The 24,173-nt window shown below is 39.4% G+C and overlaps 1 protein-coding gene across 4 annotated transcripts in view; it reads left to right on the forward strand.

Annotated features, from left to right (window-relative positions):
- Positions 1 to 24,173, forward strand: part of PTPRB (protein tyrosine phosphatase receptor type B) — a 63,040-nt gene that overhangs the window by 19,318 nt on the left and 19,549 nt on the right. For all 4 annotated transcript variants that reach the window (XM_063396472.1, XM_063396470.1, XM_063396471.1 and 1 more), the window contains 15 exons: positions 3,375 to 3,653; positions 3,983 to 4,240; positions 5,471 to 5,734; positions 8,175 to 8,444; positions 10,228 to 10,488; positions 12,618 to 12,884; positions 14,172 to 14,435; positions 15,441 to 15,704; positions 16,651 to 16,914; positions 17,568 to 17,831; positions 18,694 to 18,963; positions 19,578 to 19,841; positions 20,616 to 20,879; positions 21,267 to 21,548; positions 22,730 to 23,008. In XM_063396472.1, coding sequence (XP_063252542.1) covers positions 3,375 to 3,653; positions 3,983 to 4,240; positions 5,471 to 5,734; positions 8,175 to 8,444; positions 10,228 to 10,488; positions 12,618 to 12,884; positions 14,172 to 14,435; positions 15,441 to 15,704; positions 16,651 to 16,914; positions 17,568 to 17,831; positions 18,694 to 18,963; positions 19,578 to 19,841; positions 20,616 to 20,879; positions 21,267 to 21,548; positions 22,730 to 23,008 — 4,014 coding nt within the window. The remainder of the gene's footprint in view (positions 1 to 3,374; positions 3,654 to 3,982; positions 4,241 to 5,470; positions 5,735 to 8,174; positions 8,445 to 10,227; positions 10,489 to 12,617; positions 12,885 to 14,171; positions 14,436 to 15,440; positions 15,705 to 16,650; positions 16,915 to 17,567; positions 17,832 to 18,693; positions 18,964 to 19,577; positions 19,842 to 20,615; positions 20,880 to 21,266; positions 21,549 to 22,729; positions 23,009 to 24,173) is intronic.

A 24,173-nucleotide genomic window follows, 5' to 3' on the forward strand; every position in this document is an offset into this window, starting at 1 on the left:
AAATGGATTTATAAATGCCATTTTCAAAATCATTGTCTAGAAAAATATCGCAGTGCTATATTATTTTACTGCCTAACCCAGGCCTCCTGTACTGAGAGAACTAACAGGTAAATAAATTTTTGTTAGAAAATCTATTAAATATTTGAATGAAAAGGAGATAGAATTTTATCTTCTAAGACACAGACTGTTAGAGTGTTTTTTCATTGTAATATGTAACTCTGAATGCCAGAAGCATACCCTGGCCATGTGTTCATTCCTGTAAATTTCAAATTGTTTGGGACAAATTTGATTTATTAGCTATCTGTAGCAACAACATGTGACATGCCTCTAACTATAGGCTGTATAATCCTATCATCTGTAATCATGTAATAGTTATGATCATCATTTCAAAGGCAGAGTACAAGAAGAAGATAAATAACCATGTTTTGAAGATTCTCTGAGTTGCGTATCATCCCAAAGAAATGGATATTTGTACTTAGTAAAGACAATGAAATCAACCCTCTTTACTTAACCTTCAGAAAGGTCCTTTTGAAGTAGGTTACTGTTTTGTGAAGAGGGAAAGCTAGGAAAAAAATGGATAATATGGTAGGAAGATGACCAAGACTGGAAGGAATTCCCGGTTATTAAGTCGTGGGCTTGTATCTGCCAGTTGTTTTTTTGTTTCTCCTGCATAAGGCAGGTGTGTTTCTGTGCTTACAGGCTGTATCTGGGAGTCATGTCACTGCAGTTTGACATAGCCATATCTGTAAACTGGATCTGCAGCAGCTGTGCACACAAAGCATAGCCTCTCCCCAAAAGTGAAAATGGGGTTGCAATATAATTCAAAGACCATTAAGTCTTCTGGAAGATGCCTTTGTAGACCAGGGGACATAAATTCATGTAGTTTCAAATGGTATAAAAATATCTTGATGAAAATATTTTATTTCTGTGATATATCAGTGTTGTATCATTGCCAACAGAGACTTGTATAACAATGTAAATGGTTTTTAAGTGTTTGTTTCCATCCAGGGCTCTTTCAGCCCAGGCACTTCCCAGTCTCATTGTTCCTTTGTTCTAGCGGATGTACAAAGCACTGAGTGTTTTGTTTTCTGGACCAGATAGATTAGATAAAGTCTGAATTTCTGAACTTCACCTTCTAGGCATGCAACTTTCTTCTTTGCTCATGCACCTTAGAAGACAGATTACCCAGGACAGTATAAGTGGTTCTAAAAATGCATATATCTTCTTTTGTCAAATTTGGCAAATAATCCAGATGACAATGGTAATTACTTTTACAGGGCTAAAGAACAGTTGACCTTGTCCTAACTTAGTCGAAAGAGGTTTAAACTTCTTGACAGTTATCATGACTGTTCTCTCAATGTCAGTCAAATTAAAACTTTTTCAGCTGGGTGTGCATCTGACCATATATAGTGCTGGAATTTATTTCTGACTTCCAAAGTCTGACCTTTCAAATTAGAACAATTGCCTTCAAGGAACAAGATTACTCCCCCACTATTCACTTTTGCCAACATAATAGTCTTTAGTGGCTTAGTACATATTATAGGTGGAGCTGGTAGTCAAGCCTATTGTTAAGATTTCCTGACAGTTTTCATTAAAACTTCCCATTTCAGTTGCTGTAACTGGGTGAAGTTTTAACTATTTGGCCAGAATTTTGCTGTGCTTGGTCTTTGGATTGATTTTTAATATTACTTTTTTCTTTTTCAGATTTAAGCAGACTTAGTTTGGCCTTTAAGAAAGCGGTCAAGAAAAGATAGTTAATTTTGCTGATTGATTTTGTAAATGAATTTGTTTAATTTTCATCTTTTTCTGTAGAGCACTAACATCTCTGTGGTCCAAAGGAAGAATTTGAATTTAAGCAGAGACAGGGGGTCAAAAGGACACAGTATTTCACAGAGTCACAGAAAGGTTGAGGTTGGAGGGGACCTCTGGGGTTTATCTGGCTCAAGCAGGACCACCTGGATCTGGTTGCCCAGGACCATGTGCAGTCAGTTTTTGAATGTTTCCAAGGAAGGAGGTGCTTCCTTGGCATTCCTAATGTATTTGATTGACAAAGTATACCACCAAAACTTGGCACTACTCTGTTCTCAGCAGAGCTTTGTAGGAAGTGATTAAACACCACCCAGAATTTGAAGAAAAAGCAGCTTAAGGCTCCTAAGGCCCTCCTACTTATGTATTTGTAGGTGGGGGGTAGGTTCAGCTTCATCCTTTCAGCCTTTACATTGCATTTCTTAATTACGTAATTGATACTGTTTTGTCTCCTTTGTTCAGGGAACCAAGCAGCAATGACTGCATTGGGAAAAAAAGTCTTGTTCTTCTGTGTTTGAGGTGCTGTTCATACAGAGAGCACAGTTCTCAGCCTGGATGCACCTTAGACTCCTGGTCTGATGCTAGGAAAGAGCAGCACAGAGGGTACTCTTCTAGTAGGCAAATTTATTCCTAAATTGTTGGGAAACTTTAGTGACCCAGCTTATGAAGGCTTGATTTCACTGCTTTGGGTTGTTTCATGATACCTTCCTAATAAGCTGAACCTTTTTGGAAGACATAAATGTCAATACCTTAGTACATCAACATGTCATACATATTGTGTAGTTTGCATGAGGTCTTGTGAATGATGAAATACATCTGGAGAATAAAAGGAACTAGACTCTTTAGGTTTGGTCAGTTTGCTTTTCCTTTAGAGTGTATCTTATTTCACAGGTGGTTTTGCTGGAGAGTTTCTTAATAAACAACATAATGAATGTTGAGCATTTCAGAGAAGTAATCCCAATATTAGTTCCTTAAGATATATCCAATGTAGTGTTTGGATTTTTTTTAATTTATATGAACAGTACTACAACAGAGCATATTCTATCAGAATCTATTTGAAGTCATTGAAGCTAATACTAAAACAAAATATCATTGCCCTTAAAATTGTGTAAATGTTCATGCCCATAACTGATAAGGTGTTCAGGGTGAGTGCAAGGAAGTGAAAGCTGTTGCTGCCATCTAAAAAGGTACCTTAAACTGAGGCACTGAGTATAATTTGCTGGGTTTACATGTTTGCTGTTTCTTATTAAAGTTGTTACAGTGTTACTATCAGCAAATTTCCAAGCTTGCAATATACATCCACAGTGGAAGTGTTTTGCTATGTGTATGTCTGTGTGAGTGAGTGTGTACAAATATATAAAAGTAATATTTCTGGATTCTGCAAGACTGTCTTGTAGACTGGCTTCAATGCAGTGTTTGTAAATAGAAAGAAAAAGTTTTTGAAAAGTATTGGCAGTATGATGATAAATAGAGAGTTTTGGAAGATTTTTTGTGCTGCTGTGTAAAATTTCAGACAATCCCAAAGCAAGAAATGGTTTATGTTTTCTGGGTTTTTTTCCTAACTGTAGATCCCTTGCCGCCATCTCGTTTGGAAATTAATAAGGAGAAGACTACACTCACAAGCTTGCAGGTTCAATGGGATCCTTCCCCGGGAAAGGTGGACATGTATAACCTGGTATTATTTGATCGTGATAATAAAAAGATACAAGAAGTCTCCATACCAGGAAGAACTTCAAAAACAAAATATACATTTTCCAGTCTCATTCCTGGGAATAAATACAATGTTGTCCTCAGTGCTGTTGCTGGAAATAAGACTACCCCAGAACTTCATATAAGTGGATCCACTGGTAGGACTTCTTTTCCTGTAGTTCATCTAAGTAAAACCCCTTACTTCTGCATTTTGAAATTAGCAAATGGATGTAATTCTTCTGTATGGCTATTTTTATATATATATATAAGTGTGTATTGATTATAAGTAGAAACAAAATATGAATCTCTGACTGACATAAAGAATTGTTTGCTAAGAATAGAGTCTCATTTTTATTGTGTATTTGGGGTTGGGTTTTCAGTAACCCTAAAGAAAACCAACATATTACAAGAGTAAATCTATTCAAAATTGCTGAAATCATGGAGATAACCATTAGGCCTTAAACATGTGGGTTTTTTATACCAACAGTGCCATCTCCTGTGAAAAATACTCAGCTCAGTGTCAAGACAGACACTATCCACGTTTCATGGTCTTCTGGCTCTGGTCATGTGGATCATTACAGGCTGCTGCTACTGGATAATCATGTACCAGTTCATGAGATTCACCAGGAAGGTTCTCTGACCTCCTACACTTTTTCAGGACTTAGAGCAGGCCACCTGTATAACCTCTCTATCATAACCCACGCTGCAGGATTGGAGAGCAGCAGTTCTCAAACAGTCAGGACAGGTACGATTTCAGAATTCATCACAACAAAGCGAGAAGCTAAGGCCATAACCTAATAGTACTATAGGACATATTTCAGACTAATAAGTGATTGGTATTCCAAGTTACAGACCCCATAAGCTTATTTGATTCCCTAAGTTACCACAGCAACAAACTTAGAGGCTAAAATGAAAGTAGAAAAAGTGTGAAAGGGAAGTGGAAAAAAATTGTAAAGTAGGTTAAGAACTTTAAAATTAAATGGTGGTTTGGATTGTTTGGGGTTTTTGATTGCCTAGTTGGTTGGTTTGATATGGGTTTTTGTGAATCGTTGGGATTTTTTCTTTTCACAAAAAAATATTGATTCACAGAACTAGAGTTTCAGAAATTATATTTTTTTCAGGAATGTTTTTCAAGCTGGAGTTCTGTGGTTATAGAGATAATGATAAGATGACATTCTACTGGAGTGCAACGTTTTAAACACTTATGTAGGCAAAAAAAGGTCATGCCTTCACTCTCCTTAATTTCTGGGAATGCAATTTCTTCTACAGAAATCTTTTCATGTAAACATAATGTAATATTAAGTGGAAATATTGTCATGTCTAGGATTCACAGATGAGTGCTGTTGTCTGGGCTGTTTGGGGAAAATGCTGATTTCATTTTGTTTCTTTAGAAATTTTTATTTCTTTCTGTTGTGGAGTGAAAAAATTTTAAATCTCACAGCTATTCATAGAGCATAAAAACATTCCATATAGCTTGCATCATGGTCCTACATTTCAGTACCTTCTGTGCCCCAGACCTGAGAAATTAAGATACTGGAGGTGGCTATGCTTTTCTTTTGGAACATTTGTGGAAAATTTGAATAAAATCCCTTTTACACTGGTGTAAATCAGGCATAGCAGCAGTAATGCTGTAATGTTTACCAGAATGTATGCAGGCATCTCTTTTTCTTAGGAGCATGTGTGTGATCTGGTTTATGGTCAAAATGATAGGTGTGAGTGCAGACACAGCTAAAAGATTTTCTGTTCCATGAAAAAGGAGTGGGCATCGTAAGACATGTCACTCTCAGAAGTGCAATACCTTACACAGGGCAGGGTTCACTTGACCAGACTTTTCTCTTTTGCTGTTCAGGCAAAATCATTCATACTCTATCTATATGACTGTTCAAAATCAAAACTATGGCACTTTGGGAGGTAGCAGGTCTTATATGTTTGGTGGTAGATGTATTTTATGCTCTTTCTTATTTTCTTTTTTTAGCCCCAGCTGAAGTCTTAGATTTGATGGTGACTAACGATGGCAGCTTAGATACTTTAAAAGTGAAGTGGAGAAGACCTTTAGGAAACCTCGATTTCTATAATATCACTCTGTCTCATCTTGGATCAGTTAAAGAAGTCAAAACAGTGCAGCCACCAGTCACAGAGACGCAGTTTGACAAGCTGACTCCAGGACGTCTTTATCAGGTTACTGCCCGCACAATCAGTGGTGCGCTGTTCACTGATCGGATGGCAACTGGCAGGACGTGTAAGTCTTCTGCTTCAGTAAGAACATTGTAACTAATGCTATTTTTGCCTACACTGGCCTTGTAGCAAATCATTGTAAGAGACAAAATTATTTGTATTCCAGGCAAAATGAGATTAAGAGCACAATACTGTTTCAGGAATACCCCCTGCTGACTCTCTGGCAACAGTTAATCTGACAGCCAAAAGCAGCTCCAGCATGTTTTTATGAGCAGGCAACAGTCGTGAATTTTTGTTGGACCTTATGGTTGAATGAGTCTGTTACAAAGCTGTTGCATACTACTGCACTTCTGACCAATTTTGTTGTCTTGAATTCAGCTCAGCATACTACAGAAACTGAGTTACACTATGGGGAAGTGTGCATGTAGTCAAATTATTAACAGTTTTTAAAGTAATTTTGCAAGGTCTAGTCGTATTCCTTCTTCCAGACACAAATCTACAAGCCAGAAAAGATTACATCTCAGATGTCTTTCTTATAAACAGCATGGATTAACAAAAGCATGTGTCAGCAGGGTTGCTGGTTTTTTATCTTCTTTCAGAAGTAATAATTTTCTTTAAGGTATCTTTTGTAAGAGTTCTGAACCTGAAAAATACTACGTAAGTCTCCCACAGCATTATTGGCCCTAGAGGTGTGGCATCTTTTCCATACCAGCCTAGCCTGAGCAAAAGCTAGATAGTAAAAAATGTCTAACTCAGTGAAGAATGCATACATAAATTTCTAGTAGACTCAGATCCAAAAGGTGGAAAATGTGTGTGTAAGAGAGTGGAGTATTTATTTTAGAAAATATTTATTGTCTGCAACTCAACATCTCGTGAAAGTCTCATCCTTGACTTACCTAGCTGATTCCCCGTTCTCAGTGCAGGCTGGAAGAGCCTTAGAAATCTTTCATATCCAGAAAGTACAAAGCTGGACTGGTTTATATGCATGTCTGTTTTGTTTCTTTAGCCCATCAATAAAGTCCTTTAAGACTACCATTTCAATCTAAAGGGAGAACTTCAGGCCCTCACACAACACCACTAATCCCCAACTTTGTGACCTAGACCCAGTGCTTTCAAAGCTGGGGATTAGAAGTCCTGTTTCCAAGGATGCTGATCATATGCAATTCCTTCCTTTAGCACAGACATCAAGAACTTTGAAAACAGTCACTTCAGCAGAAGCTCTGCATAGTGAAGATAAATTTGTAAGTCCAGATTGTCAGGTCTACAGATGCTGAAGCGATTAGACTCTTAGGGTCCCTCTGTAACTCACAGAGAAGGCCAGGTGTCCAAGAACATAATACACATTGCTGTGTATTGAGAGGGTGCCTACAGCAGCAGAAGCAGACAAGAAATGTTGTGGTAAGAAATAGGGACATCTCAGAGACTGAAACTTTGTGCCATTAAGGTGTAATAATGTCCAGCCAGCCTGATGAGGCAGAATTTTATCTGTTATGATGTAAGTTCATCTGTGCTTCCTAACAATACACTGTGTGCTTTTCTCCACTCACTCAGAAGTTGAAACACATTTCCCATATTCACTGGCATATGGGAGTTCTAGGTCTGATATCCAGCTATGCCCATGGGAAGTGAAAGCAGTGAGTAATTTGTGATGCTGGTAGAGAGGTTTTAGTCCTGTACTAGATAATGAGCAATTAAATATTAACTAAGCTACATAAAGCATAAGAACATGATGCTAGCCTTGTAGTGTACAGTTAATACTTATGGATGTTCTCAAGGCTCCAATGCTGATCTCTGAGTATCTTAATATGAAGCTTAGAGGTATTCTCTCCTAAGGGTCTGCATCTGTCTTCTAGTGTCTGCTTGATCTGGCTAATATTTAATTATTCCATGAAAATCAGAAAAGCTTCAGTGGTCCAGTGTGACCTGCAGGAGTACAGGGTAAGGTAAGACATGTAAATTCAGGATCCCTGAAGTACAGGACAGGACTAGAGGGGATGCTTTAATGGACCACTGTCTTAACCTTGATCCCTTATACAGCTGGGAGGAATTAGGGGATACAAGGTGGAAGAAGCTGTTTCTGTGAAAGAGGTCTTTAGACTTTGCATTTCTGCTGCTGATGCCAGAATTGGGCTGATAGAGATTGAAGTTTCAACCTTAGCGGTGAAACACTGACAGTTTGTAAGTGAGCTGAAGTGCAGGGAACAACAGGGAACCTGCAAGATGCATCCGAGAAGTGTACAGGGGAGATTTTGTCTGCCCTAACAGGGGTTGCCCATTTCTGATGTCAGAAACCAGCAGGAAAATAAGTGAGTGGTTTGTGTGGGGTAGAGAAAATATTGTCTTTAAAAGTAAAGCCAACCTTTCCAACAAGATAACTCACATTGCTCTAGCTGGTCCAAGCACATGTACCATAGCTGAGCTGCGAGACAGGTTTTGCCAGTACATTTACATCTCATTAGAAATAACCCACTTCAGAACTGCTTTTTTGCCTTCCCTTTCTCCAGTTCCCCAGAAAGTTTTGGAGTTGCAGGCGGGTGCTGGCGACTGGCTGCGGTCTCTGCGGGTGACCTGGGTGCCCCCTGCGGGAGACTGGGAGAGGTACCACCTGCTCCTGTGGAACCGCTCAGCCCTGGTGCTCAACACCACCCTCGAGAGGGACGCCACCGAGTACCTCATCCGTGATGTGGGCCTCATCCCGGGCAGGGAGTACGGCGTTGAAGTCATTGTGGAGAGCGGCGATTTGCAGAGCAACATGAGCTGTGTGGGGAGAACAGGTCAGCATGCTTGTCCAGGCACTGTGAGAGTGCAAAGAGTTCAGCTCTGTGAACAATGAAAGAGTACTTGGGAATCCACAAATTAATTTCACTATTAATACAGTAAAAAGGACCTCCCTTTTAAACTACAGAAATAATTTTAGCAGTTCTGTGAAAACCTTTGGGATTACTTTTGTAGTAAATGTTTTCTTAGTGAAAGCTATGGGAACTGTGTCACAATTCTGTCATGACTCAGGTGTTACATTGCATGTTCATTTCACTGCTATATTTTGTAGCTGATTGTAGGGCATCCCTATAAAGGTCTTAAAGAAAGCACTATAGGCCTTCCTATATTGTTCATTAGTATGTTTCCTTGCCAGTCTGTGTAAAGAATATTAACCATGTGACTAAGGCGTATCTTAGTATGGCTGTCCTATAACATACCAGTTCTTGTTTTTGTGCTCCATAAAGAAAATGGGTTAGTCTGTTCAAGTGTGTGTTTCCAAAGGAAATCCATATACACTGCAGGGATATGAGTGGAATTCTTTTGCAGTGCATTACTCAAAGCCACATCTGATTTACTTCAAACTTAAAAAATAATTCCTATGTAATTGTTAGAATTTCTGCTCAGTGAATGCAGAATAAGTGCAATTCAGAGGAAAGGAAGGGTTGGAGTAGGAATAACAGGCAAGGCTCAAGTCTAACCCATATCTCACTGAAGAGTGTGAGGTAGGACAGGGCCATTCTACTTCATCCTCACTCTTCCTGCCTTGGGGCCTACCTTTTCTACTATACCCTCACCTGTCATTCCCTGAGGACTTAATTTTTTTTTATTTTGCGCAATAGCAAGACCACTAGAAGCTAAAGAACTGAAGCTTTCTCTGGCTTTTAGCAAACTTGATCAGAGCAAGATACGTTCTCATCTTCCTTACTTTGACATATATTGCAAGTAATTTAAGTTTATGGTGTTACTTTTAATTGACTCAGCTAAGCAGTTTTTGATTTTAGAGGTCTTTTCCAACCTAAGTGAGTCTATGATTCTGTGATCAGAACATGATCCATTAATAATATCCAGCAGTGGGTGTATCGTGACTGTGTTTGACCCACAGTGATGTGTGTAATGTGTCTGTTATGAAGTACAGGTATTAGGCCCTGTTGTGACTCAGTTTTCTCTTGCATTAACCTACAGACTCGGAAAGTGAATTGTATTTCAATGTTACAGGGACAAAATCAGATCAGGGACTGTATTAGGCAAGACATGCTTGCTGGGTATACAGGCATACACACACATGAACACACAGAGAAATTCGCTGATTGAATTCTTTCTTTTATGCCACTGTAAGTCTGAAGTTTCCCCCAATTTGACTGAGGTATAAACCAGTGCAAAATCAATGTCACTCTGACCCTATAATTTGCATCTTTGTTTGTTAGAAGTACATTGGTATAGATCTGATTTGTGGTTATATCCCTGTTCAGCACCCAGAGTTCAAGAGGAAGTTTGCTGACTTCCATGCGTTTCCATTTGCAAAATATATATCCTGAAGTAAGTTTAAACCTAAGCATTACAGCCATAGTGCATTGCTGAAATCTGCTGCTAGCAGTCCTTTCTGGAAGAGGGGCACAAGTACTAGGTTTGTAACAATGGATTCCCCGAGAAAGATAAAGAAGCTCCTCTTGATTGCAGATACTCTGTTGCTGTCACATTTCTGTCATACAGAATACATTTCTTAGAATAGCTTGAGATGGGGCACGTGTGCTCTCGACACAGTCCTGTTCTCATTGTGATATCTGTGTACTTTTCCAGCTCCTGAGCCTGTTCTCCAGCTCCGTGTGAAGCATGCTAATGAGTCTTCACTTAGTGTCATGTGGATGACCCCTGTTGCAGAATGGGACAGCTATGTGGTTTCCCTGGGACAGAGTGATCTTACTATTGTAAAAAAAACACTTACAAAAGAAGCTAAGGAATTCACTTTCACTGACTTGGTGCCTGGAAGGAAATATACAGCTACCATCACTACCATTAGTGGGACTTTAAGCAACTGGACTTCAGTAGAAGGAAGAACAGGTATCATCTTATGAAACTGTTTTAATCTTCTGTTAACAATTAACCATTGTTTTTTGCTTTGTAGTGAACTTAATTAACTTGATGTCTAAATCTCAAAAGTCTTGATCTTATGTATATTTCCTCAGTAAAAAATTACATGTCTAAGTCTCTCGTTTCTGACTGTCAGTTATCTTGCTGTATTTAGTTAAGATTTTGAGGAAATAGATGTGTAATTCCTGGCAAAACAGTTTTCTGAAATATTATGTCACATCTAGTCAATCTACATTAGCACAAGATTCCATATAGGAAGAACCATTTTCACTGTGTATTTTCAGGAGGGTCACTTCCTTGATACAAAGCATTCATTATCTGGGAAAAAGAGAAATATCACCAACATCAGCAACAGGAAAATGTTACTTTAGGGGGAACATTCCAAAGTTGAAAGACAACATATGGGACATTGAAGATGTATTTTGAATCTGTTTGCTCTTCTGATTCCAGGATATGTATTTGTTACTGAGGATGATAGCTGTGTCACAAGGAAGGTCTCATTCTCACCCCCTGCAGGGTGCTGATTTTGTGCACGTGTGCAAGTTTTAAACCATACAGGTTGCTTTACTCTGCATTAAGCATTCTCCAGTGCAAACAAAGTTTTAAAATGTAGCTCTGACCTTGCACAGCACAGGAGAAAACAAGTTGCTTGTGTCTGAATCTAAGCATGCCTAGGGTTGATGGTGGTCCTTACCTAAATTTTATAACTCCTTCCAAGGCCTGAGAAGTTTAGCTTATGCGTTCATTTTTCTGTTGGATTATTAGGTAGCTGGAATTTCACTTCCATCTGACTTACACCCTTTTAGGGGTCCTATTCAGGCATAAAGGTCCCACTTCACTAGTATGAGTCAAGGCTTGAAAACACATCAGGCACTGATTGTGTGTCAATATTACATTCAAAGTGAGTTATAAAAAACAAATATAATTTAGCTGGAGCATAGGTCTTAATAAGCTTTCCAAACCTCTGAATCTTCCTTGCAGTAGGACAGCTTACTAGGCTTGAAAAATATTGCTGTAAGTATGACAGAAGTAGTTCTTACTTCCATCCCAGACTGGTCAGCTTCCAGTGAAACCTGCAGTATCACAGAGCATTTAACACAGAAATGTCGCACTTTAGTGTCTTATTGGAGCTAACTATGTTATGAGAACATTATAAAACAGGAAGGATTTTTGATTGAGTTTTCTGTCAACTTTGCATTTTCTTCAGCTATGTCCCTAACTTTCTAGCTTCTGTTAATGATTACTAAACCAGTAATATGTGTGCAAAAAGGCTGATATAAAACAAAAGCAGAAGAATGCATTCACATTTTATAAAGTTAGAGTCTTCTTTATTTCAGTTGTGCTTGGTCCTGTAAACAGAAATCTTTAGAAATAAATGTATTTCCTTGCTTTGACCAAATATTGTCCAACCAAATAAATAAAGAGGATTTGGGGTAAAATTTGTGCTACATATTACATTCCTTTGTTATTTCTTTTTCTTTTCTGGCTAAGTTCATGAGCTTATGCTTAGATAAATGTTATGTTTATTTAACAATTCATCTTTTGATGCTATAAAAGTTGGTGTCTTGCAGATTTTCTGACGTAAAAAGTTAAATCATAACCATCTATCTCTGTTATCCCCAAAATTAAAGGGTCTGACACAGTATAGATGACTGTGCCTGAGATATTCTTCAAACAAGTTTACCATTTACTAAAATGAAATATTGGGAATGGGAGAGGAAAGGGAAAATGAAAGACACACACCGTATTTGAAGTAGTCATGAAAAACCCTGAGTGATTTCCTAAATTGATGGCTTTTATTTAATGGTATTTATAAAATGCCATCTCTTTCAGTCCCCTGATCTTGAATCATTTTCATCTGACTGAGAAAAGTTGTGCTAAAGGCTGAAAGATCTTTCTATGCCTTAGTTAGTTTCCCATAGACCACATCCCAGACAGGAAGCAGTCCTCTGTTAAAGTATTTTTAGTCCTGTTGAGTCTGGCTGCAAATTGGAATGTTCTTTTGATGCACTTCCTCAGTGTGACTAAACTTGTGTTCTTTGGGGGATTCTGTTTTATTTTATTTCTCCTCAGTAACAGTATGACAATTTCCTTTGCAGTGCCAGCCCAAGTGACAGGTCTGACTGTGGCAAGTCAGGGATCAACCAACAGCTTGTTCACCAACTGGACAAGAGCACTGGGAGATGTAGACTCATATCAAGTGCTACTGATTCATGAGAATGTTGTCATTAAAAATGAAACTGTTCCCAGTGAAACTAACAGATACCACTTCTATCCCCTGAAACCTGGAGGACTCTATTCAGTTGTTGTCACCACTGTCAGTGGAGGGATATCTTCAAGGCAAACGATTGCAGAGGAAAGGACAGGTAAAAAGGAAAGCACTCCAGCATGCTTTTTGGTAGTTCTTAAAAGCTGAATTTATCTAAGAGAATGGTCTTGTGATTAAGCTGCTGCACTGAGAATTCAGAAAAACAAGAGTTTCATTCACATAGTTCCATATGTGTGCACTGTCTGTCCAGATTTGTGTAAATATAGCTTTAGAGAGCTAACAGCTCTAACTGCAGTGGGAACTCTGCAGCAGGATCACTCTGTAATGAAGACAAAACTATGCCCTGAGAGTAACAGACAGCTGTGCTAGGCAATCACTCCTTGGAAGGGAATTTCTTATTCATTGAGTATGTAGTGGCAGAGTTCGACTGCTGCTCACTTATGTGTGCTAAGAACCTGCCTGAAGGTGGTGGGGTGAATTTGTGTCTCAGTTTCTCACCACCCATTCTTTTTCTTTAATCCAGCATTAAAGAATGTCCACCAGGGCTAATTATTTATTAGGAAGTGCTTCTGTACTTCATAGAACAAGATCTGCTGTTGCATCAAGTTCTTTAGGTTTAAAGAGTCATGAAATGTAATACCAGTTCTGTGGATATTTAGAGGGAAAATTTGGCAGAATAGTGCGATTTCATCTGTTATGTGAATTTGGCAGAGGCAGTTTTCTGCAATGTTCTTCTTGAAAACAACTATTTTCAGGTGAAAAGGCAAAACAAACCTGAAAAAAAATTGGAGAAGAGTAATACTAAAAAGCTTAAAGTAGATGAGCGTATTTTGTAAAATCTGGAAGGGGGTTGACTGACAGCTGCTGGCCAGCCCCTCTGCTGGGATACTTTCAGTACAGCAGAGTCCAGTGAAAATTTGGAAGTTCATTATGTCTAAGTTCTGCCCCTGTAATAACTGGGAGTTTTGTACCTGAGTGATGATAGTTCTGGCAATGCAGAGCCTTGGAGCACACGTTGCTGGCTTGAAAATCAGGTGGCATTCATGTTTTGTCCACTAGGCGTCAGAGAACCCCCTGGAAATGAAACATTCAGCTGTGGGCCTCAGCGTCTTGCCAATCTCACCAGTTACTGCTGTTACTGAGGATTGGCGATTTGAGAGAATAACTCAACTTCTGGGAGTTCAGAATAGCTGGGATCAGGCAACCAAAGACAATTTCCTTCAATGTATTTAAAAAAGTAGATGAATGTTGCTGCAAGGCAGTTAGTGCAGAACTTCTCAGGAGTCCCAGACTGCATATTTTGCAGGGGATGGCATTCCAGGGATTTTCACAACAATAAGAATTGGCTAGTTAATGCTTTTCTTGTTTTTTCCTCTTTGCACAGTTCCTTCCAGTGTGACTGGAGTAACAGTAAGTAACTCAGGTCGGAGTGACTACCTCAGTGTTTCTTGGCTGCCAGCTTCTGGAGATGTAGACAGCTACTTGGTAACACTCTCTCATGATGACAAGATTGTTCAGACTCTTACCATTTCCAAATCGTTCAGTGAATGCTCCTTCAGCAGCCTTACTCCTGGGACACTTTACGATGTGATGATAACCACAAAGAGTGGGAAGTATGAAAACTCTTCCCTCAGCCAGGAACGAACAGGTAAAGAAAGGCTCTGGCCAAGTACAGTCACTGTAAGCATTGTTATGTTGGTAATGGCTAATTATAGCCATTACCAATGACTTATCAATATCTGACCACACTGGGATGGATGAGTAGGGGTTGGAGGGTCAAACCATAAAATTACAGCTTTATAGACTTTGTTTTGTTCTTATGCCCCATTGCTATTTTATTTAATGCAAAAAATGCTTTAGCATAAATAAAAGTCATGTCAATCCTTATGAGTGAGCAGAAATCATGTATCAGTTTTGGCTCAAATGTGTTGTCCTGCCCTTAATGCCTCTCCTTGGCCCTTCAAGAATATCCTGCAGAGCATCTCCTCAGAAAGTTACTCAGGCACTGAAAGAAAAGAATAGGATTGGCTAATTAGTAAAACATTAGTGAGGCGCCACAATAATGAGTAACATCCATGTCAATTGGTTATGTTACTATAACACACGTGTCTATAGTTTTGGTCATGCGGTTTTCAAGGATATTATAACAGGAATAGAGAAATCTCAGAAAAGAATGGCAATAATGATGGAGAACCTTTTAAAACGTTCTCAAAAACTGAAAAAACTGAGACTTAACACTTGGTAAATCAGTAGAACAAAAGAAAGATTCTAAGAGGTGTTACAATGCCAAAGACTATCAATTAGTGTAATTTTAGTCTTCCCATGATCTAAGTGAAAATCCAAGGAACAGCCACAAAAGGACAAGAACCAAATTTTGGATCAATGTTTGTCTGTGGAACTCACTACTCTTACAGAAACAGAGCAAGTTCCATAATACCAAAAATTAGCAAGGCAAACCATTGTATTGTCATAAGATGTAAAGCAGCCTAGAAACCGCAGATACTATTTTATTGCTTAAATCCACATTGTTGTCTTTTTGCAACTTCCTCACAGAGCTCTGGTAACTACCACAAATATAGTTCTCTACCACAGCTCTGGTTACTTCAGGAAGTTATGGATTTCTGAATCTTTAACTGCGTTCTTTTTCTTCCAGTCCCTTCAAGTGTCCAGGGACTTACTGTCAGCAATTCAGCCAGAAGTGACTACTTGAAGGTATCCTGGTTACATGCATCTGGATACTTTGATAATTATGAAGTGATCATCAGGAACAATAATGATTTCATCCAAACAAAAAGTGTCCCAAAGGATGAAAATGAATGTGTGTTCACCAATCTGGTCCCAGGGAGGCAGTACAGTGTCACAGTCAGCACGAGGAGTGGGAAATACGAAACTAGCGAAAGAGTCTATGGCAGAACAAGTAAGTAAGCATCCTGGAAACATTCTGAGATACCCCAGGGCATTTCTTTTTTATCTACCATACCCAGGAGCAAAAATCTCATATGATATTTGACTAGAATAGAATGTTGACTGTGAGTCTTTGAATGTGTATTTTTCCAAATACAGAAAGCAGTATTTAGTTTATGACCAGTGTTTAAGTTATGAACAAACAAAAAGTGAAATAAGAGACCTGTGCTGTTAAATGGGAAAGCAAATCTTGAAATGTTGAAAGCCAAAAAACAGTTGTACAGTTTTCCATGTGAGCTTAATATTTATAATTAAATTATAAGACAGACTGTACTAAACAGTTTTTTTCTGGTCATGGAAATATATAGGAAAGAAGATAGACTAGACCTCACTCTATTCAAACTACCCCAAGCACTGGAATTGGAGAGCATGAGGCAAGAGTGGTAAGGTGGCTAGTTGGGACCCAGCAGGGATCTAGGTGCAATCTTCACCTAGCACCCTATGTGAGTTAAGGAGCCATGCTGGGAAACTCAGTTTATTAACAAAGATGTAGCATGGGGCAAAAATAACACACCTGTGTCTGGCACAATTTGGAAACTGCTTTGTGGTGCTGCATCACACAGATGGATTGCCTTGGCTTGGCACTAGCTCAGGCCTCTTTTCTCTCTTTTTGTTGTACACATAGATCTTAGTTTTTGTTGGCTAGGTAAACTCCCTGCAGGCTCCATTATCATTTATTTATTATTTTGATGCTGATCGATTGCGGACTTCTGTTCTGAAATGGGACCTTTCAGTGTTAGATGGGGTGCAAACTACCCAAATAAATGCAATCTACTGCTTTTCTATGGAGCTGAATGAAAAATTGTAACTCAGAAGCATGGCTTCAGAGCTGCTAGCTTTTTGCTGGGGTCTGTCAGTAAGTACTGAGAAGTTTCCCATCTTTCTTCTCACCTCTTCAGTGCCAGAGTCAGTGAAGGAACTGACTCTTAGTAACAGGAGTACAGAAGATCTGCAGGTAACTTGGTCAAAGGCTGAGGGGGATGTGGACAAGTATGAGATTCAGCTCCTCTTCAATGATATGAAGATCTTCCCACCTATTTTCCTCGGAAACAGCATTGAGGAGTATTGGTTCACAGCTCTGACTCCAGGACGTCTATACAAAATTCTTGTTCTGACCATCAGTGGAGATGCACAGCGTGCTACTTTCATAGAAGGCCTGACAAGTAAGAAATAATGTGGTATTTAAAACGTCTTTTAGGCTTCTCTAGAATGAAGCACAGAAAATCAAGTGTGATTATATTCAAGCTCCTGTAACATTGGCTCAGAGACAGCAGATCTCTTTGAAAACCACATTAGTATTTCAGCCAACTTGTGACCCATGCTTAATAAAAAAGTGTTGCATTTACTAATATTTGATTGTTGGCAGAGAATCTGATTTGTTGCATGGGAATTGTATTGAGATGTCAGCATTTAAGTTTCTGTTATTCCCATGCATGCCAGTTGTTTGCTTGGTGCCTCTAGCTAAATCACCTATTTTACACCTCTTTTTACCTACCTGAAGTGAATGAGATAATAATGGCAAGATGGCTAACTAACTGGGGGTACCTAAAGAGCTATCATTTTTTGAAGGGTTTTTAAAGCATCATTTGGACAAGAGGGAGGTTACACATAGAATTGCTTTTCTAAAATGGCATAAGCTCAACAAATGTTTACAACTTTACTTGTATTTATCCATGAATGATACTACTTGTACTTGTAAATGATCTTTCTCTTTTGAATCATTTTTCTGTGGTCATAAAATAGGTAGAAATTAGGAAGCTTGAGTCAAGCAGGAAATTTGTGACCAGGTGCCTCTTTGTTCCCTGTTTTTTTCCAGTTCCAAGCAAGGTCCGAAACATTCATGTGTCACCTAATGGCATGACAAACAGCCTGCAAGTGAGCTGGAGCCCTGGAGGCGGAGATGTTGATTCCTACACAGTAACTATATTTCAGCAAAACCATCAGCTTGATTCCCAGAGTGTCTCCAAACACATCTCTGAGCACATGTTTCACAAGTTGGAAGCCGGGGAGCAGTACCGGGTGGTGGTGCAATCTAACAGTGGCACCTTGCACAACAGCTTAGCAGCTTTTGGGAGAACAAGTATGTTTCTCTTGAGACAATGAGAAAGTTGCATTATATCTTCCCAGAGACTGACCCTGGTTTAACAATGTTTATGAATGTACCATAGGGCATGGGGACATTCAGACTCATGGGGTGTTTTTTATCTCAAAGCATGAGTCATGATGTAGGCATGGGTCTGTTAATACCAGTGAGATATGTCTTTTCAGTAGCTTTACCTGGGTGAATGTGCATGGAATTCTAGCCCAGCCCAGTGTCTTCCTTCACAGGATGAATGCAGTTCCATCCCTCTCATTTCCTATGCCTGTACCCACCTGACACATACATCCACTCCATGTTGTCAAGTATTGTGTTCCAGCAGAGCCTATTGCATGGTCAAGGCTTGTTAGACAACATATTGTCCCAGTATCCAGGGTGTCAGTATTGCAACAATGCAATACCTTGTTTTTAATCTATCCTCTCTCTCTAGCACCTGCATTTGTTATCTATGGCCTTGACTTTTGGGCAGCAGCAGCTGGCTAACATTTTCTATTCGGGGCTACTATTTTGCACCAGTTTACCACTCCTTTATTTTTTGTATTACTTTCCTAACTGTTTCAGTCAGTTCAGTTCACTCTCCTTCTCCATCTTTGCATGATAATCTGTATATATCTGTTGCTTCTCCATTCACAGTTCAGATATCTGTAATGCTCTGTAACTTCATTTTTTGTATTTATGTGTAGGAATTATTTGTTTGCATAAACATATGCACAGACATTTCTTTTTCCACAAGTGAAACTGAAAATATGTAAAATTATGTTCTGTTAAATACTTTATTCAGATTTGTGTATTGAATGATCTGTATTCCACCTGGTAATATTCTGCCTTTAATTGTTGCTTCCAGTTCCAGCCACTGTCCAGGAATTATTAGCCCATCATGCTTACAGCAGTCATTCCTTGTTAGTAACCTGGCAGAAAGCTCCTGGTGTAGCCGAAAGATATGACATTCTGCTCTTGAACGAGCAAGGAATCCTCCTGAGTAACAAATCAGAGCCAGCTACTGCCAAACAGCACAAATTTGAAGATTTACTAGCTGGCAAGAAGTATAAAATACAGGTTTTGACAGTCAGTGGTGGACTCTTCAGTAAGCGTGCAGAAACTGTTGGCCGAACAGGTAATTAGAACATCTTGGTTTACTTATACTTCCCTCAGTCAGATATCATTAAATACATGAACCATCTGTATATCTTGATTCTGCAAAGATTCTAGTAAGGTACACACTCTGCATGTTTATGCATCATTTTTCCTGATACGTGTTTTGTATGTGAATCTGAAATTTATTATCATAATAATATGGCTATGGTTCATAATAAGGATATTAAACCAAAATGTCTAATGCTTCTCTCTGTCATTTGTGCTTTATTGTAATAAAGTTCTTAATTCACAACCTCAAGGTTCTTAGTGCGAGATTTGATGTGAATACACACTTCTAACCTCAAAGCCAAGTGTTGCTTGCAGTCTTTACTGATTTAAAGCCTCTTGTAGAAGCTAATGGACAGTTCTGAGTGAGCATAGTCAGAGAATCAGACCTTCTGGGAAATAAGAATATTGTTTTGGAGAGACTCAGTGGCATTTCATAGACACTTTCCCCTTGTTTCTGACAGTTGCTGTTGATATTACTTAGCTGCTTGTGGCTTAATTGAAATGTGTTATGGCCATGAGTTTATTAAAGTTTCAGCTTAGTACCTAGACTCTGATATTTACTCTTACATTTGTCCTTCTTTTCAGTTCCAGCAGCTGTTACAAATCTGAAAGTCACAGAGAACACCACTGACCGACTGTCCTTCAGCTGGACCACCTCTCAGGGGGAGCTTGATTCATATGACATCTTCCTATACAATCCAGACAAGTCCCTCCACGACAGGATTTCAGGAGAGCAGCATCTCCAGCAGTGTTCGTTCCAGAACCTGCGTCAAGGCAGGATGTATCGAATGGTGATTGTTACACACAGTGGAGAGCTCACTAACGAGTCATCTGTCTATGGAAGAACAGGCAAGAACATCTAAGAAAACCATCTGTCTCCAGTGTGGTGCTCATGGGGGACTAGGGAGATGGTCTGAGTCTGGTGCTCACACTAGATTAGAGCAACTTTTAGGAGTATCAAAAGTGGCTCTAATGTGTAAAAAGCATTATATATATATAAAGGTAAATCCTAAATTATGTAGTTACAACAGGAAAAATGAAGTGAAGAACCTGGCTGTCTCCCATTCTAAAAGCAGTATTTGCCTGAGTGGAAAAGGCAGAAAGGCAAAGCAAGCAGGGTTAATGGGATAGACAGTCTTACCAGTGAAATAAAACTTGTTTCCCATTGGAAACTCTGGCTACAGCTCAGTGTTTGTTCAGCCACATGTGGGAGGCAGAGTTTTCTAAGCAGCTCTAGCAGCTCTGACATTCTGTGAAACCTTTCTTTATTCCCCTGCGGCACCATATAGGAACCTGTCTGTGAGACTACATCTGCACAGTGGTGCACTTTCTTCTGCTACCTCAGAAATGGGTGTTTCCAAATACTGACTAGGAAAAAGCTGCTTAACATTTGCAAAACTATCCATTATAAACATATAAACTCTTCTGGTAACAGTGGCAGTTCAAAATAATAAAGGAAGCTACTGAGATATGCTTTCTGCTTTTCAACCAGCTGTGGTGGCTGTCTAGTTTATAAAATTACTGTCATTGCAGGATAAGTATAAGGTCTGCTTGACCTTTTTTGCTTTTTCTCACCCAAAAGGATGTTCTGCATAAAGTAATATTCATTCCTCCTTTTTTCAGTACCAGCCCCAGTTGTTGGTCTCAAGGCATCCAACCGAAACATGACAGATAGTTTGTGGTTCACTTGGGCTCCAGCAGCAGGAGATGTTGACTTCTATGAGCTGAATCTTTACAACCCAAATGGGACACAGAAAGAAACTGAGCAAAAGAAAGACCTGGAAGAGTGGCATTTCCAGGGCCTCATTCCTGGCAGAAAGTATACTTTGGTTGTGGTGACTCACAGTGGTGACCTGACCAACACAGCAAATGCTGAAGGAAGAACAGGTACGGGATTTTTTTTTTTAGTCCCATCTATTTGAATTCATTAGTTCACAACTATGCAACAGACTTATTCTGAAGGAGAATTTATTGTAGGAGTCATTGAAGGTATAAAGATGAAGTGCACCTTAAGTGCATTAAACCAATGGAATGTGAAAGAAAAGCAGTCAGCACTGTTTTTCTTTCAAGGGTTCAGGAATATGTTATGACTGTGGAAGTCACCATCATCAGCATAGGTGCAGTTATACACTTGTATACACTGGCTGTGTATACAGGATAATACGAAGTACTTCGTGATGCGTGAGGAAAATAACACATGTTTCATTTGTCTTGTGTAAAAAATTGTTAAGAATCTCTTTTTCTTCTCTTCTTTTTTCCCCCCTTTGTGTATAGCACCCAGCCCTCCTAACACTGTGTCATTTACTGATGTTGCAAACACTTCTTTATCAATCACTTGGCTGGGTCCTCCAGACTGGACAGACTATGATGATTTTGAGGTGCAGTGGCTTCCAAAGGATCCTCTCACAGTATTCAATCCCTACAGCAACAGCAAATCTAAAGTACGCATCATCTATGGCCTGCGCCCAGGAAGACTCTACGAGTTCAGTGTCAGAACTGTCAGTGGCGACAGCTGGAAGACATACAGTCGGTCACAGTCTGCAAGTGTGAGAACCAGTAAGTAAAAATTTCCATTGCACCCTAAAACTTAGCTGAAGAAGATGCAAAACTGTTGTAAAATATTACCAATTCCTTATGCAGTCAGTAATTTCCATTAATAAATTCATGAATGACACTGATGAATTCAGCTAGATTCTAAGCCCTTGCTGTGTTCAAGGACAGCTGTTTAAAGACTGAGAATGGACACACATTTATAATCTTCACATCCAGAGTCAATCTGTTTGGTTGCAGAGCCTGAATCAATCAGTTTCAGGGGAAAAATAAGTCTGAATATCCAAACTTCTCTGATGGTAGTACTTTGAAATAATCATGTTTCTGAATGATAAGACAGGAAGTATGACAGAAACTGTGCTGTACTAGATTTGAAACTGGAATCAGTGTTTCACTGCTCTGCGTTTCTGCCCTTCTCTGTGAATCTGTTTCATCTCTAGCTGTCTTTAGCAACCTCAGTAACAGGCTGATTTGAAAAAGTGACATGAAATTGTAAAAATAAGTGAGTCGTGGCAAATCCTCATTTCATTTGGGGTGCGATTCAGCTCTAAATTGACATCTATGTTTATTTTAGTAAGCAATATAGCTCTTTAATACAGCATAATAGTTAAAATTTCACCTGTAGTTAATCACTTAAATGCCTGCCATCTGAAAGTGAAATCCTGTCTTTGTTACATGTTATATGATATAAATGGTGCTCCCATATTACATGGATGAAGCATATTTCTGTGTTATGTTTTAGTAATGTGGGTACCTCACATGCTACCCAGGAAACCAGATGACTCATGAGATGACAGTATCAGTATTGATACTGATAAGTGACCACATGGAGTCTCCAAATAAGTTGTAACAGCCTTCTAAAAATCCATTTCTTTGTGGTGTTGCCTGTTCATGTTAAGAGTTCATCAAGTAGGAGTTTTTTCTTGTTTTCACAATTAGTTACTGGAGCTTCACAATGCTGATGGGGCGGATGTCACTAGATCTGATTTCAGATTGCTAAAATTAGTTAGACAGCTTTACATAATAATCAGGCAGCACACATTTGCAGGATAGTTGGGAATTCTGACTCCCAGCCTCCTGCTCTGATGTGATGGTTGATGCAGAATCTGGGAGCTGTAGTCTGAGCAGAGAGTGTATGACACCTGTCCCTATTCCCATTGAGCATTAACTTCTCAACATTTCTGTAGAACCAGACAAGATACAAAGCCTTCACTGTCGGCCCCAAACTTCTACTGCCATCGCGTGTTCCTGGACTCCCCCCGATTCTGACTTTGATGGGTATAGCGTCGAGTGCAAGAAGATGGACACTCGTGAAGTGGAATTTTCTAAAAGGATAGAAAAAGACAAATCTCTGCTTAATATCATGACCCTTGTTCCCCACAAGCGATACCTGGTGTCCATCAAGGTGCATTCTGCAGACATGACGAGTGAAGTGGTTGAAGACAGCACCATCACAATGATTGATCGTAAGTGGAATTCAGAGTTGCCCTGAGGAGAGGCATTGAGCAGCAATAAGCAATTGCTCATGTTGGTTAGACAGTAAAAGGAGTTCTGAACTCCACAATTGCCAATGTGTGGAGTGGTGGCCAAAGCAGACTGAACCCATCCTTTGGTCCCTGTTGTGACAGACAATGCAGATTTTGACTATATTGCCTCTCATTACATTGCCAGACCCAATTATTTGGCTCATTCATGAAATATAGCCTGAGAAACATAAATACGTTGTCCTCATCATTAGATGTCTTCAGTTGTCTTCATGCCTGCTGCTTGGCTTTCTGTATCTGGCTGTTTCCCCTCATAGATGGTAGCCATCCTCAGCCCAAATATCCATCAATAAGGACATTGGATTGTAGTACTACATTCTCTTCTGGCTTCTATAGACTCTCCTGAGGTGCTACCTGACTAAATCACCTGTAAGACTTACCTGAGGGGGGATCCACATTTCTATAGCATGTGCTTTGAAACAGATTCTTCAGTTTCTTTACCCATAGGCTGCTGAGTGGAATGTATCAGTAGCATCTGCTGGTACCTCTACACTGCCAGGCATCACTGCAGACAGCAGCCTGCCATCGCTGACCCTAGAGCTGCCCCAGATTTTGCACTACCTCAGCATTCAGTGGCACAGCACAATGCAGAGGCCTGAACTGTTCCAGGGCTAAACTTCTCAAAAATTAGAGGATGGCCAGGAGGCCTGTATTCAGGGATGCCTCTGTAGTTGCTTATTAAAAGTCACGTTTGTGTGAAATACTAGATCATAAAAATTATGTTTACTTCGGGAGCTACTGAGCTAAGCTAGAGTTCAGTCTTCAGCCTGCCTTCTCCTTTACCCCTGAACTGCCTTTTAATCTCCTTCCTCTATTGCAAAGGATACTACAAATCCAGATGTAAGACCTAGTTATTCATGTCACAAGAAGTGAGACTGAGTCCTATTTGAAAGTTTGCTGATCGTGTTTATTCTTACTTGGTTTATGGTCATGTTTATTTATTGTCACTTGTTTTGAACACTGCTGCTCTCCCAGACCCTGATTAACGCTGGAGGCCCTGCCTCAAGGAAACACAAAAAATTGCAGCTAGACTTTGTGTATGCAAGAAGTTTAGTTAAAAAGCATATAAATGTAGGAATTTGGGGGT

The sequence above is a fragment of the Prinia subflava genome, chromosome 4, assembly GCF_021018805.1.
Source record: "Prinia subflava isolate CZ2003 ecotype Zambia chromosome 4, Cam_Psub_1.2, whole genome shotgun sequence".
Taxonomy (NCBI): domain Eukaryota; kingdom Metazoa; phylum Chordata; class Aves; order Passeriformes; family Cisticolidae; genus Prinia; species Prinia subflava.